The 15,413-nt window shown below is 48.6% G+C and overlaps 1 protein-coding gene across 1 annotated transcript in view; it reads right to left on the reverse strand.

Moving 5' to 3' along the window:
• Window positions 1–322: 322 nt before the first annotated feature.
• The window catches only part of PAPLN (papilin, proteoglycan like sulfated glycoprotein), a 49,305-nt gene continuing 34,214 nt past the window's right edge, over window positions 323–15,413 (reverse strand). Inside the window, exons 15-27 of the mRNA XM_041402214.1 lie at window positions 15,115–15,204; window positions 14,311–14,599; window positions 14,067–14,184; window positions 13,241–13,370; window positions 11,427–12,054; window positions 10,526–10,663; window positions 9,057–9,172; window positions 8,152–8,290; window positions 6,633–6,770; window positions 5,847–5,974; window positions 5,160–5,268; window positions 3,700–3,875; window positions 323–3,158 (exon numbers count right to left, since the gene is read on the reverse strand). Of these exons, the coding sequence (XP_041258148.1) occupies window positions 2,983–3,158; window positions 3,700–3,875; window positions 5,160–5,268; window positions 5,847–5,974; window positions 6,633–6,770; window positions 8,152–8,290; window positions 9,057–9,172; window positions 10,526–10,663; window positions 11,427–12,054; window positions 13,241–13,370; window positions 14,067–14,184; window positions 14,311–14,599; window positions 15,115–15,204 (2,375 nt within the window). The 3' untranslated portion in view covers window positions 323–2,982. The remainder of the gene's footprint in view (window positions 3,159–3,699; window positions 3,876–5,159; window positions 5,269–5,846; window positions 5,975–6,632; window positions 6,771–8,151; window positions 8,291–9,056; window positions 9,173–10,525; window positions 10,664–11,426; window positions 12,055–13,240; window positions 13,371–14,066; window positions 14,185–14,310; window positions 14,600–15,114; window positions 15,205–15,413) is intronic.

Below are 15,413 nucleotides of genomic sequence, written 5' to 3' on the forward strand. Positions count from 1 at the left end.
CCAGTGAGTGGATATCTGCCCTGTTAGTGTGACTGGTTCTTACCACATTCTTACGGGCACCACGTCAGTTTGGACACAAAGAGAAGAAGTCAGACTCCGTAACCTGAAGGAGAAGAAACACTCCCTTTGTTGGCCCTCAGATTTGAGCTTGCCAACAGTTTCCATTTTCAGACAAGTACAGCGAGTCTTGCAGTGACAGTCTAGAAAACTACAACTTGTGACATTACAGATTCTTACCTGTGTTCAGTATGGTATGAATAGTAATGCAAACACTCCCTGTGGGATTTGAGTTGGTGTCAATGCTTTTTTCAGCTTGCAAAAAGCAAACAAGTATTTATAAACATTTATAGTAGGAAAGAAAGCAGTTAGTTATGTATCTTTCACAGTAAGGGCCCCAAGATGAAGCTGAAAATAGCCCAGTATAGCTACACCCTTCTCCTGCCCTGGAGATAAGCACTTCCTACAACCCATTGTTTAGGGAAGAAAACGAACATCTTGATTCTCACATAAAAAAAGTAAACCTTGAGTGGGTGATTATGTGGTACTACAGAGAGGGAGAAGCTGATCTTGTCAGAAGAAATGCAAAGATCCTTTAGTTAACCTGATGGCATGGATTTACAGCAGGGAGCTGCCTGCCTGTCGCTCCCACCCTTACTGCCATGGTTGTGCAGCTGAAAGGAGGTCAGCGTAAACTCTCCACTAGCCAACGCACTTCCAGTGTTAAAGTCCTGCCCACCAGCAGGCACGGGGCTGTTACAGCCCTCAGGAGCCTGGAGAAAGCACTTCCTGGCCCCATCTTACATAGCCACTGAGTTTAAATGACATCTGACTACACAGAATATTTAAATATTCTAAAAATAAAGCCTCTGACATCTTAGAAAGGGATTTTATAGAACTGGCTACTTACTCTGGGACAAAAAGGTCTGACACATCCACAATCCACTTCCAACCATGCTCCTGAGCAGAGCCTGACTACCCCTTGACGCCACACGTGGAACAGAGAGGGCTTCAAAATGACTGGAATTTACAGAGTCTCTGATTAGTCCCTGGTCTCCAAAGGCAAAAATCGTATCATGTACTAAAATGGTAAAATATCCTATACAGGCACACAAAGAAAAAGGTGGTGGTCTGAGATATTAAATGGAAAAACATGTACAAACACAAGTGGATGTTTTCAGGACCACCTCATTGTTCTTAAATATCCAATTATTTCAAACCTTATACTGTAGTGCCTGCCCTGCATTCCAGCAATTTTTTCCCTAATCAAATTAAAGGGTCTTAAATGCAAAATAAGTATTTTTGTCTCTCCTAGCAAACAGAACTTATCAGACCACAGAAGGACCCAGCCCCAAATAGCTGTGACTGTCACCTGTCTCTCCTGTATCGCATTGCTTGTGGACTTCGCCGTTTGTTCACATCCTAGAGCAGCCTGTTCAGTCCTGAACCACACCTGTGCTGATTTAACTGCATTTCTTAAAAGCCTTAAAGTAACACAAGCAGAAGACAAAAGTAAAAAAACCCAATCCTCCATCCCCCCAACCAAAATGCCAACATCTACACACCCGTTTACCTACATCTATGCAAATAATACACAGGTAATGTTGCTAATAATTATGATCAACCCATCCAAGTCTAGAATGAGGAAGAAGGGGACTGTCAGGGCTGATGCTAGGGTGGAACAGTAGTGTGGAGGCTGTAAAAGAATCCTTTTGCTCAAAAGTAATTCCATTTTGAGATACTGAAGACACCCAAGGCCTTTCCTGGTTTAACATGATATAATCATGATATAATCATAATATAATCTCACCTCCCCACCCCTAATGCCTGAGATTTTCAGAGCCCCAGATGCACACTTGTTGACACTCCATTTTGATCTTGAAATGAAGGATGCTTTTCAGCTACAGCTGCTCTGCATCTGGAAGTCCTAACTTGTTAGCGTGTAGCAGCAGGCATCAGCCAGATCAGCAGAGCCAGGCTTTCCTGGATTTAACTGAGACTAGAGCAGATCCTTGGGAGGTTTGTTCTGGCAAGTGAAATGCCCCTACACACATATTTCTATGTGTTTATTATTAGCCCCTGCCCAAACTCAGCACAACGTCAGAACAGCACAGTTCCGGCTCAGGGGAAAAAGATTACCTGCTGAGCCTTCCTAGAATGAGTGCTATTCAAACTGCAGCAGCTCAGGACAGGTAACGGTGTTGGTGTGTTCATCTGAATTACCCCTAGTGTTCAGGAAGGGCTAAAAGCAGTTTTCTATTTTGTATTAAGTTTTCTGTGAAGCCTTTCTTCTTAATTTTACTCCAAAGCTGATTGCAGCCAAGTAGAAACCAAACTGATCCTACCAGAAATTTGTCTAAAGACTGCTGGAATAAAACAGCTACAGTATAAAACAGAACTTCCATTACAGCTGCATCCTGAGAGCCAGTAATCTCCTAGGACCTGAACACTAATTTTGTATGCATCAAGCAGTTTCTGGTGGCCAGAGTCCTTTGCATTTAGATGGAAAGTGCACCCCAGGAGCACTTGTTCAGCAATGCTCATTGGAGGAACAAATGTTCATGGCTCATTAGTGCTTCAGTTGAAATGGTTCAGGCCCATCTTCAAACACTTCAGAGATTATATTATTTTTAAGAGCACTTCTCTCTTGCTTGTATGAAGAATTGGTTTCTCCCTCTTTCATGCTGGTCATTTGCCTCCTCTAGTCACATCATCCTTACATCCCTACTATTATCTGGTTCCTGTGAATGACAGCAACTACTCTTAAGAGATGGATTAGGTACAACAAGGCATACAGGGGAAAAGGAGTCTACAATAAACCTGAGGGTGGTGGGTCTCCCACCTCTGAGCATTTACACTCACTACACGCTGTCCAATTCACCCTCTTGGGCTTTCCAGCAGGGCAGAGTTCCTGGAACTGTCCCATGCAGTAAAAGAACAGAGTTGAGACTCCAGTCCTGTCATCGGTCACCGTGGCGGTGGCTGTCACCCGCGGGGGTGCGGGGGGCTGCCCTGGGGGCGGTGGCGAGCGCAGCTGGCGCAGCAGAAGCTGGAATAGTACTCGTTACCACAGAGCTGGGCCTGCAGGATCAGGTCACAGTTGGCCAGGTGGGGCTGGTCCACGCACTCTCTGCTCGGGTCCACAATGTGACTCACAGTAGCTGCAGCCAAGCAAAGGGTGAACCAGCTGTAAATTTATCCTCAGATTGCTATTCCATCCCAAAAGACAGCACTTTCCCTCTTCCTCCACACCACCAGTTCTAAATTTAGTCCAACATCAAGAAGGAGACGATGAGTTTCAAGATGAAACAGACATCTCTGGTGAAATACAGGAGGAAAATGCAGTTTCCAGGGAGAGACTATTCTACCTACCCTCTATGTAAAGATAGCTGGATGGTGTCAAAAGTCCAACTACAAATCATGCAACCAACTATTTGGTCAAGCAACTATGGCGTTTTGGCCTCAGGAAATTAATTAAGTTCCCAGTGCCCTAGTTAGGGGGTGTTTCCAGCATCCTGCTTTTATGCCCATGGAAAGCAGGGCTCCTGAGGCAGCACAACCCAGAGGCTCCTGCTGGTCCCCAAAGCCCAAGGCTGGTGCTGGACTGGCACACACAATGGGTGCGATAGTGGCCAGGGGCCGGGCAGTGTGCTGGGAGAAGCAGGAAGGCTGGGAGAAGCAGGAAGGCTGGGCAGTACTCACTGCTAGGCCGGCTCCTCAGCACCTTCACCTCCGAGCTGGCACTGACAGAGCTGCTGCTGCTGTAGGCACTGCATGTGTAGGATCCCTCATCAGCCTCTTGGACATTCCAGATAGTCAGGCTTCCATCCTGGGATAGGTGGATGTGGTGGCCATCCCCCCGCATGGGAACTCCGTTCCTGTGGTAAAAAACAAAATATTTCACTATTGCCACCTATGGGTGCTAAAAGAGCTCCCTGTGCTCTTTGGAAAATGACGTTCTGTGAAAGGGGTGAATTTTACAAGTTCAGCAGGAAGGAAGAAATCTTTTGCACAAGCTGGCCCTGCAGCTGGGTGGTAACATGAGCCTGAGTGAGTCTGCATCCGTTGCCCAGTGTCTGCGTGGGAGGTAGCTGAGTCTGTGTGCTCTGTGCAAAGACATTGCCCTTTCTGCTAGCACACATTCTTGAGGTTTGAGGAACTAAGAGAAAATCCAGTGTGCCTTTCCCTCTCTCCAGGTTGTGGTCTGGCAGTACTTGTTTGGCTGGCTTTGATAGCAGCGCATATTGCTTGATGAGCATACAGGGTAGTGAACAATGTGCCCTCTTTCCTCTCCCTTTGAAAGTTTGGTTAAAAAAACCAGCAAGGTTGTGTCTGTTCAGTTCCTCCTGGAATAATCTGTGCCCAACAGGAAAACTGCCTGAATTGTGAACTCCTGGTTACCAATGAAAGAAATTTGTTTCACTGAAAAGGGTTTCATTCCAGCTCTGAAACATGCATCATTTTGTTAGGTCAAATACCAAATTTACTTATAGAAGAAAAGCACTGTGTGTGAGATGGCCCATTTCAGTCCTAACCCTTGCAATTTCATCCATCTCTCTGGATAGTTTGTAAGAAGGCTCCAAAGCAGAACTGATTATTTTCAAACAGGAAAAACAACCCTCACTAAACACTTGCACAAATTCAGAGTTTCCTGGTAAACTATCAGGATAAGAGGACACAGCTTTTCACTTTAAAATGCTTCTAAATCTCCTTTGCTCCCATTGACAGTAAATGGAGAGAACTGTTGCAACAGGAAGCTGGGAAAAGAGTGCCTAAAATGTCTGTCACAATTAGAGAAGGTTTTTTTTTTTTAAAAGCAACTAAAGCTTTTCCTCTGATTACTCATTTTCATTAATGTTATTTTTCTGTCACTAGTTTTCCAGCACAGCCCTTCTGAACTCCATGAAATCTTAGTTTAATGTCTGATTTTCTCCTTGTTTGGTTGGAACATGAACTTGATGACCCACACACCCCTCCAGGGATCTTGCCCAGGATTTTTGGGTAACATCCAAGTTGTTTTAAGAAAGGGTAGGTGATACTGGTTGGGGCTGATAACTGTGGTCTCTGCCATACCTGGCAGGCACCCTGCACTAATATTTGGAGGGTAAATTATGAGGTTTGGGAAGAGAAGGAAAGGGATCTTCCATCTCATTTTTGCTCACCTTGACCACCTTATATTCACATTGTTGCCAGTCACTGTACAATGAAGCTGAGCAGTCCCTCCCTCAGGTACCGTGATGCTTGGTAGAAGACCAGTGATCCTCAGCTCTCCTGGGCCGGAAGAGAAATCATCACTAGCAGGGAGACAATGCCACTCTTCCCCTGGGAGTAGGAGCATTCCCTCGTGGGAAAAGTCCAACACATCCCATAATAAGCTACAAGCCCCTGGGCCTTGAAACAGCATGTTTGAGGCTGTGCCATTGCTGCTCTGGGGAACGTGGATTTCCTAGGACTTTGGCCCAAGAAAGGACAAGTAACAGACATCTCAAAGAACCTTTTCCTCCAGCTGGACACATGCATATCACATGCACAGAAGAACCATCTCCTTGGTTTCTCTTGCTCTTATACTCACCCCACACCAGTGTCCCAGAAACAAGGCCCTGAGAGTCACTCTTACTGTGCTGTCAATCCCCTTTTCCCAGCTGCTTGGAACACCATGATATACAGGGCACATGCAGATGACCACTGGGTAAAACAACTCATTCTTCCCTTGCCCTCAGGATGCCTGTTAAACTCTAGGCGTGAAGCAAAGAGGCACGGCCAGCAATGGAAGCCACGCTGGCCCTGCACAGCCTTCCCTGTTTCCCACTCCTGTGCACACGGGCCGGGTGTGCTGCCACCCCCAGTACCTAGAGGCCGGAGCAGGACGTGGCGCTGGTCACGGTCACGTCCATTGGAGGCAATGCAGGTGAAGAAGCCAATGTCTTCAGAGCTGACCCGGCTGATCACCAGGGCCCCGTCCGACTGCTGCCTGTGCCTGGGGAACAAAGCCAGCATGTCCCTCAGCCTGTGCTTGGGTCAGCGTGGGACTCCTGAGAGCCAGCAGAGACGAAGCTAAGCCTTGTGCACAACCTTGTAGTACCACTGAGCAAAGGTTTAAATGCTGCAGGGGTTGTAATGCAACCCTTAGTCCTCAAATCCCAGCACTGATGCTATAAGACTCTGGGAAAACTTGCTGCTAGAGCAGATTTCTGGGAACAGAGAGAGGGGAGAGCAGCACCGGTAGCTGTGGAAGTTCACTGCAGATGCCGTGATCTCTCCCTGCTGTGAACCTCTGCCCTTGCTCACTGACCAGATGGTTTTTGGCAAATTTGCTAGCCATGTGTTCTTTTTCTGCTAACCTTGTAGCAGAAAATAATAAATTTGAGCCCTATTTCACTTGTAGACCCTGTGTCACAGCTGTTCCCTCAAGGGTTCAATGTTCAAAATTTCCATGAGGGAGGGAGGGAGGGAGGGAGGGAGGGAAGACAGGGCAGGCCAGCAGTATGGCCTGGCCCTGATGGAGGAAGCTGGACAGCATAAAGCCAGAGCCTTGCTGCATGGCCAACAGCTCTGTTCTCTCAGAGAGGAGGCAGGGAAGGAAAAGCAAGGAGGAGGCTCTCTTCATGAACGGTTGGAGCCACCTGGGAGCTCACCTGGGAGAGGAGAGGGGCTGCCCATCCTTCTGCCACTCAATGGTGAGAGCTGGTGAAGCTTCCACTGTGCAGGGCAGTCTGACTCTCTCCCCAACATTGGCCTCCACTACTGTGGGCTCACTCTTATCCATTTTCAACCTGCAAAGTTCACAAGCACAGCAAAAGGTGTAGAAACTTCTTTGCTCAGCATTTGACCTTCAGCACGAGGCTTTATCAATCACAGGCCTTTTTTTTTGCCTCCAATGGTAAAGGGAGGTCTCTGTACACCCATGAGAGCTCTGATGCTTGCCATTAGCAACATTCACTCCCAACATTCAGAAAAGAGCAGCCTCTATAAAATCCTGCTCTAGTCCAGCACAGCTTGGTGCTGCACTCCTGTCAGGCAGCTTATTTTACAGACAGCAGCCCTTATAACAACCCTCTGGATAACAGCTGAGGAAGCATTAACAATGTGAACACATGGCAAACAGTACAAAGTCCTAAAGAGGGCACCGAGCAAGCTTCCCCTTGGGTGCTTATCTAGCACACAAAAATGAGCCATTTTAGGGTGTGAAGAGCCTATTGCAATCACCTTACTGCACAAGGTCCAGGAGCTGGTTGTCCACTTCGTGCAGCAGAAAGGTTGAGGTCATGTCCTCACAACACTCATCTCCTCATGTACTTTGCTGTCTTATAACTACAGCTAAACACTGTCTTAGAAGGGAACTAAACCATGATGTTCCCACAGTTAAAGAAAACGTCATCTACCCTACCCCCATTCTTTGACCTGAATTCTTGATCTCAAAAAATAAAACCAAAGAGCCTTAATTCAATGTTCTTAATTCAATGAATCCCTTATTACTGCTTTTAGGCAGAAGCAGCTAAGGAGATTGCTGCAGAGTTCAGCAAATTGGCTGGGTTTTAGGCTGTAAACTCAAAAAAAGAGAGAGATCAGATCATGGCCCTATTTAATCTGGAATCCCAACATGCTTCATTTAAGGCAAAAATAATTTGTCCCCTTTATTTCTGTGGGGCCTAGAAGCCATAAAAAACCACACAAGAAGCAACAAAAAGTGCCAGTATATGAGGAGACAGTTTTGGGTCAAACTGGTTTGTTCACAAAATATTTAAAATTAATTAGTGGAGGATGAAGGAGCTGAAGTTTTTTTCAATATACATGTCTATTTTGTGCTAGTTAAGCAGCTCCCATTTGCTTTGCTTTTCTCAGAACAGGTTTCTCTTTCTGCCTGCACTGACATGAACAGTTCAAGATGCTGCCTCAAGACTTCTTTTGTTTGAGCCCAGCTCCCCTGTGCATCTTTGCTCAGAGTACGCTTCTTTCAAGAGATCCTTGGGGAGGACAGAAGACAGCTTGCGACTGGGATCATCTCCCATTCCCGTTGTCAGCAGTTCAGTACTGCATGCTTCCCAACTGTGCCCTGGAACAGCTGACCCGGGACCTTTCCAGTCTTTGGCTTTTCTACATGAAGAGATGCCATATGGCTCATCAGCTGGGCACTGTTGCTGTAGGTGAACCTACCTGTACGCGAGCTGCTGGCGCACGGAGGAGCCGGCTGCCTGCACAGGCTGCCTGCCTCTGGGTAACCCTCGGCGCTGCTGATCGGCCTCCTGACGGGCCCGGCCTCGCTCACCCTCGGCCAGAACAGCGCTCTGGTGCTCTATTCAAAACAAAATGCCATATGTGAATAAAAGGACACTTCTTGCTGTGACCTCTTGCGTAGGGTTTCTGTGAGCTTGGGAGAGCTTGCTGAACTGGAGCCAAAGAGCCCTTCAGCCATCTGCTTTTGGCTGACTAGTGCAGTAAACCTGCGCTCTCTACTAATGAGAGTCATAGACCTGCAGGCAAGCAATTTTAGACTCCTTTTCCTCCTCTGTCAGTGAACATGTTGCAACATCCCTTAGGCCACAGTGCCTTCTGCCCCATGTGCCATTGCTGTGACAAAGCACACTTCAGAGATTGAAGGCTACAGGGTGCCTCTCTGGCCCATCTTTTGAGACTTGTCTTTCATTTTTTTTGGTTATGTTTCTGAAATAAGGCACGTTTTTCAGAACAGGGAATTATTTGTTACCCAGCAGGATCTGTTTGGGCACAACACAAAACATAAAAATGCACCAGCAGTTATGTTTTGGATCAGGAGGCAGCTGATGGCTCTCAGGGAGAAAGACATACTTGCTGTGATAGAAACAGGGTGGGTTGCAGGCAAGCCACAACTCCATTTATGGGGTGACACTGCAGGGGATAAAGTATTTTAGGGCTAAGGCTTTATCATGAGGTAACACCAAAAGACGCCCTGCTGCCTCCACACTGCCTCTTGGCAGCAGAGGAAGTTTCCTCCCACAGCTGGCTTTATTGAGCCTGTGCTCAGTAACCATTAATGAGGAGCCCTGAGTTACCTCTCCGGTCCCGAGGAGAAGATATTTCACCTGTGATCTGCAGCTGAATCTCTGTCCTCCCGTCAGAAGTGAGGCACGTGTAGGTGCCAGCGTCCTCGGGCTCGACGTGGCTGATCACCAGGGAGCTGTCGGACTGGTAGGTGTGCCTGCAACACGTGGGGAGGCTGCCTGCCCTGGCACCCACAGCAACCCGCCCAGGCTGATGTTATGCAAACCATCCCCATGCAGTGCCCTCCCTGGCTCAGAAAAAAACAAAACCCAGCTGACCACAGGCAGGTCACAGGCAGGGAGAAAAACTGCAGCAGAAAGGAGGTCAGGAACAGAGAGGAAAACTGAGATGGAAAACAGGGAACTGCTTTCAGTAACTCTCTCCTATAAGGAGGCAAACTGCCCTTCCAGGGGGGAGCTTGAGTCCCAGCAGTCAACTGCAAACAGAAAAGCATAACTGGGGTTTTCTTAACTGCAATTTTCATAACACAAAAGGACTGACTGGCTCCAGACAGACTTGCTGGAAACAGACTTCCCAGGAAAAACAGGTTTAAAAGTAGTTTAAAAAACAACTGTGCCAGAGGATTTTCAGCCAGAGGAACTCTGAGTTATTAGGCTGCAAGTTTCACACCAAACTACTGGCTTTGTGCTGCCCCAAGATGAACCCAAGAGAAGCAATATTTTTCTGCATCACTACCCACATCAGCTTACACCAGTGTTATGGGACAGCACATGCTCTGCCCCATAACTCTAGCCCACACCTCATTACTGGTGCAGACTGTACCTGTTTCTGCTATGCACAGAACAGGTGGACAGTAGATGAATATGGGGGCTTTATTTCTTTTTTTTTTTTTTAAATGTGCTGGTTGTGGCTGGTATAGTGTTAATTTTCTTCACAGTAGCTGGTATGTGGCTGTGTTTTGGATTTATGCTGAAAACAGTGTTGATGGTTTCACTACTGCTGAGAAGTGTTTACACCAAGTCAAGGCCTTTTCTGCTTCTCACCCCACCCGCCAGTGGGCTGCGGGTGCTCAAGAAGCTGGGAGGGGACACAGCTGGGACAGCTGACCCTGACAGACCAGAGGGATATTCCATACCATATGGCATCATGCTCAGCATGTAAAGCTGGGGAAAGGAGGAGGAACGGGGGCGAGTTCGGAGTGATGGCGTTTGTCTTCCCAAGTCACTGTTATGTGTGATGGGGCCCTGCTTTTCTGGAGACAGCTGAACACCTGCCTGCCTGTGGGAAGTGATGAATGAATCCCTTGTTTTGCTTTGCTTGCACCCACGGCTTTTGTTTTATCTTTTAAATTGTCTTTATCTCAGTCCATGGATTTTCTCAGTTTTACCCTTCTGATTCTCTCTCCCATCCCACCAGGGGTGAGTGAGCAGCTCTGTGGGGCTGAGTTGCCAGCTGGGGTGAAACCATGACAGTCCTTTTTGGACTGCATATTTGGCACTCTGCCCAGCAAGGAGCCCATCTGCTCTACAATGAAGGGATCTGAGCTCACCTGTCAGAGGAGACCGGTCGGCTGTTCTTCATCCACTCCACTCTGGAGAGCGGGGACACACCTGTCTTGCAGACCAGCTGGATGTTTTGTCCCACGACTGCTGTCACAAGAGGGGGCTTGCCTTCCTCCAGGATTGTTCTGAAAGAAAAAGTGATTCCATTGGCAGTTCTTCTACCCTCTGTGTCCTCTCATGTGACTCTGGATGAGTTACAACCACAAGGCAAAGCAGGACCAGCTGCCCATTCAGCTTTGAGCAGATGCACTGGGCAGCATGGGGAGCCCTCTCCTATAGAGGAAAGGCTGCTCTGGACAGAGTGAATGCTACAATATCTCCTGGAAGAAAGCCCTGTAACCCCTCTCTTCTGAAGGAACAAGGTACAGCTCAGAAGACAGACAGATCCAGTGCAGATATGTTTAGATCTAGCTCTACACACTCTTGATTTTCAGGGTAACACTGTCTGGATCTTGACCCAAAGTCTGCATCTTAAGTCTTCCCTAGAACAACCCACTGCTGCTCCATGCTGTGCTGAGATAAAGGCTCTGAAGTCAGAGTGTCAGCTAAATTTGTTGGTCAGAACAAGAAGAACACCTATGGATTCTCATTTACAGTGTAAGAAGCCCTCCCAGACAGAGACCCCAGGATTCTGCAGTCTTTTCACACACGATACTTCAGTGCTGTCAGAGACCAGGGAGTGTGTGAAAAAAGAGACAGCAGGTAATACCAGGGCCTGAATGACAGTGACTTGATTTACCACAGGGCCACATGCGTAGCTAATCCATCACATGGTATCCCCAGTTAGCTAGTCCCAGCTGAGGCAACATTTTCACTCCAGAGAAAGCTGCACTCATGCTTCATAATGAGCAGGCAGAACGGGGAGGAGGGGTGGGTAGAAATCATCACCTGTGCAGAGCCTTTGCTGGGAACAAGTCTGCAGACTCCTGGTGCCCAAATCCCTCTGTCACAGAAACATCTGCTCCGAAAGCTTCACGCCACTGCTTGCCTTCCCGGGGTAGCACCTGCTGGCCACTGCTGCTCTGCCTGTCCAGGGGCCCAGGCATGGCTGTTTCCCAGGAGGGCAGCTGGCCCAGGCTGTTCAGTCTGCTTCTCTGGCTCTCCAGCACACCAGTCCTTGGCAAGGCCTCTGGCAGCATGTCCCTCCTCCAGCTGTGGCTGTCTTGCTTGGGGAGTGAAGCCCCATAGATTCTTCCTTCTTGGCTGTGACTTGTGGTCTCTCTTGTGGGTGATTTATGCTGACCCTGAGCATGCTCTGCGTGAGAACTGGAGCCAGTCTGCTGGTGTTGCAGCACTTCTGTGCCAGGAGAGGGCTGGAGCTCCAGAGGACTGACCCCCACAGAGCTGTGGCACACTCTCATGCACTCCTCCTCCGAGGCAAAGCTGTTTTTATTCCCATGACAGCCGCCATACCAAAACCGGTTGCACTTGCCAACGACCCCCACGAAGTACCAGCGAGTGGTCCAGTTGGTGCAGGGGCCGTGGGCACTGGGCAGCAGGCACATGACAGGGTACGCTACCAAAAAGAGTGGAACAGAGGGAGATGTGAGGGTCACAAAGCACAAAGGTCCAGGGGCTTCAAGCCACCCACCTAGATGATTTATGTGATGGCCCTGTGGCAAAGGGCAGGTGGGAAAGTAGGACACCTGGGTGTCCTTCAAAGCTGTGCTTTGAAACTGAGAAACTGCTCACATTTCATTTTGCCTCAGTTTTGCCTCTGATGGAAGAACCATCATCGAAGACATTTCTGAATCTACATACTAGACAGATGCTTTACAGCCTTGCTTGGAGAATTCTGCAACTGCAAAGCAGGCTCTGGGGCTTCCTCTCCTGCAAGGGACACATGGCTGCCATTTGCACAAAGCAAGTGGCTTAGATCCAGCTGTGAAAAAGACTCGTGCAACACAGAATACCCCTGCACACTGATATAAAGAGGAGCACAACCCAAGGTATCTACAAACCCGGAGCCACAAGCCACAAGCTGACAAGCACTGGATGCAGGGCTCTGGCTGCAAGGTGCTTTGTCAAGCTGTGGCTCAGCTGAGAGGATCCAGAGAATTTTCCCCTTCCTCAAGGCTGCACCACAGGGATGGCCACCAAGAAATCTCTGTGCTGCAGCAGAAGGGCAAGGCCTGCAGAGGGTACAGCTGGGAACTAAAGGAGCAGAGATCCTTTTGCCCAGCAGCCCTTGTGTCCTCATAGCACAGCAGGCACTGGATTGAAATTTGCTGGCTAAGGGCATCCATGCAGCCCTGAGCAACCCCTCCTTCCCCACGTAGTTCTCATTCCTCCCCTGTCCACAGGTTGTCTGAAGACTGAGCACTGTCCTGATTCCACAGGAGATCCCTACTCCTTAACCTGGGTATTTCGTTCAGAGCACTCCAGGCTGCATCAAAGTGACTTCTCAGGGACAAACAACTCCTGAGTAGTCCTACAGACTGACAGAAATCACACAAACACACTTCTGTCCAACTATCAGCAGAGGACAACAAGAATTTTTGCAGCAGCTGGCAGAGCTGAATCCTCAGGCTGCTTTTCAACACTCCCTCCAAGTTTCTGTTGCCCCAACTGCCAGGTAGAAATTCTCTTCAGAGAGATTATTTACTGCATTTTACAGAGAGCAGAACCTCTGCACAGGAAACTTCTATATGCTACTGGACTCTTTTTGTGTTTCTAAACCAATAAGCCAAAGCATCACTTACGGTAGTTGGGCCTATTGAGACATCCTTCCCCTCGAGGACCTTTGGCTGAGGCGACGTTGTCAAAACAGCAGCCGTACAGGGAGCCGCGGCACTCGCCCGAGGGGTGCTGCTGGGACAAGGCTTGGCTTGCCTTGGGGACAGGAATGGAAAGCCAAGAGTTATCCTCACACATGAGGACAGCAGCACATGCAAGGCACCGTGTGCAAGCTGTCAGCTGCACACAGCCAGCTGTTAGAGGCACCACTGTTTGCTTGTTTGCCTCCCAGAGGCTTTTGTCCTGGGAAGGGGTGGGAAGCTTGGCTGCCAGCCATGGAACTGGGCCTGCACTTCTCTGCAAGGCACACCTAAACAGCCCAGCAGCAGGCCAGTTCTTATTGCTGCCACTAACAAGCACCCCAACCTATGGGAAGGATCACCTCCCCACCTTGAATTAATCTGCAGAGTTGACAAACGAAAGCAATTAATAGAAGCCATGCTTTTCCCCCTTTTTTTTTTTTCCCCTAGAAACTGGATAGCAATCTTCTGACCAATAGAAATTTGATTACCCAGGATTATTCAATCAGGTCTACACAGGATGGCCTTCTACTTCTCAGACATCTCCCCACCACCTGCTCTGTGCCCTGCTTGTAGAGGATTGCAGGTGAATGCTCCAGACTGAGCAGGAACAAGGTGGGCCAGAGGGCTTGATGCCATGCCTCGAGTATTGGTTCCTCAGCAATACTGGCAGAGATGAAGTCCAACGGAATCCACAATGTGAGTCAGCAGGGTAAAATCTGAATCCTCACATCTGATCGACTCCTAAAATGCAAAGAGCTTTTGCACTTACTGCTGGAGTGGTTGCAGTGGGACGATTTTGTCTCATTCGAATGTCATGATAATATTGTGGGCATCCAATGTTGTTTGGACCCTGGGCAGCCGATACTCCATCGGGGCAGCAGCCATACCTACAGACAGAAGGGCTGCAGTAACACCTGACCTCCCCGGTCAACAGGCATGGGCTACAAGATTCAGGAAGGGCATTGCCAGGAAAGGCAATGCCTCCCTGCTCAGGCCTATCCACTTCCAGCTACCTGTTTTGGTGGCAGGTGCTGAAAGGGCAACCTCTCCCCAGAGGGCCCGACGCCAGAGTGCGCCCATCTGGACAGCAGCCATGGGGGCTCTGGTGGCAGTCCTGGGAGCCAGTCCCTGCAGGGGGGTCCTGAGAGAAGCTGAGCCGATGGGAGCCTGGGGAGCGAGACTGGGGCTCCCAGTGGACAGCAAACAAGTTGATGCCGTGATCTTTGGTGGATGGCATGTGTTGATTCCCTGAGGCACTATGGATCATGGTGTTCCCAGGGAGCATTCTTCCATCATCAGAATCTGGGGAGAGAGCTCAAGGTATGCAGGTGAGCATGAAAATCTGGCCAGCTTTCCTCCTCTCTGCTCTCTTTCACCTGCCCAAGGCTACCTGGCAGGATTTTCTGCATCACATCTAGGGGTGTCTTCTGGCCCATCTTTCCTCATCTGGTTGAGGTACTTTGCTCATTGCCTTGACCATTCTTCCTGCTGTCCCATGAGAAACCACATTGCTGTGGTCCCTTCACATCATCCTTGTTCCTACGATCTGCTTTGGGCATCATTTCTTCCAGGCAGCACTTAGGTCATGCTGATAGAGCCTGGGATCCATATCCTGTACAGAATCTCCTACATGGATAGATTCAAATACTGCTCACTGTTGGTGTAAAATAATCTACATTTTGTCCCTGGCTCCTTGAGTTCCTAGGAACCCATGAAAAAAAAATGAGAGAAACAAAGAAAAGAATGATCCCTCTCCCTACCACAGCCTATTCCAAGTATCCCATCATCAAACCCCAAATTAAAAAAATTCTTCCAACCTGGAAGGGCAGGGCTCTTTGGGTTGTAACGTGTCAGCAAGGACTGGCGAGTGACATTGTATCCCATAGTGTCCTGCATGCTGGGGACCTCTGCAAATAGACACAAAATGGATTGCAGTTAGTCCAGCACTGTGCTCTAATAATTGCAAATACATCCAGCAATCAGCAGGAGATAAAAGCTGATGAAAATGTTCCTGTTCCTCTTGTGCAATTGCTGCTGAGCAGCAATTGGATTCAATTGGATTGTCAGGACAAGTGACCTACAACGGGCAGGCAGAAAAAGTCAGTGTTGCAGCTCT

The sequence above is a fragment of the Onychostruthus taczanowskii genome, unplaced genomic scaffold, assembly GCF_017590055.1.
Source record: "Onychostruthus taczanowskii isolate IOZ18803 unplaced genomic scaffold, ASM1759005v1 scaffold1, whole genome shotgun sequence".
In the NCBI taxonomy this organism is placed as follows: domain Eukaryota; kingdom Metazoa; phylum Chordata; class Aves; order Passeriformes; family Passeridae; genus Onychostruthus; species Onychostruthus taczanowskii.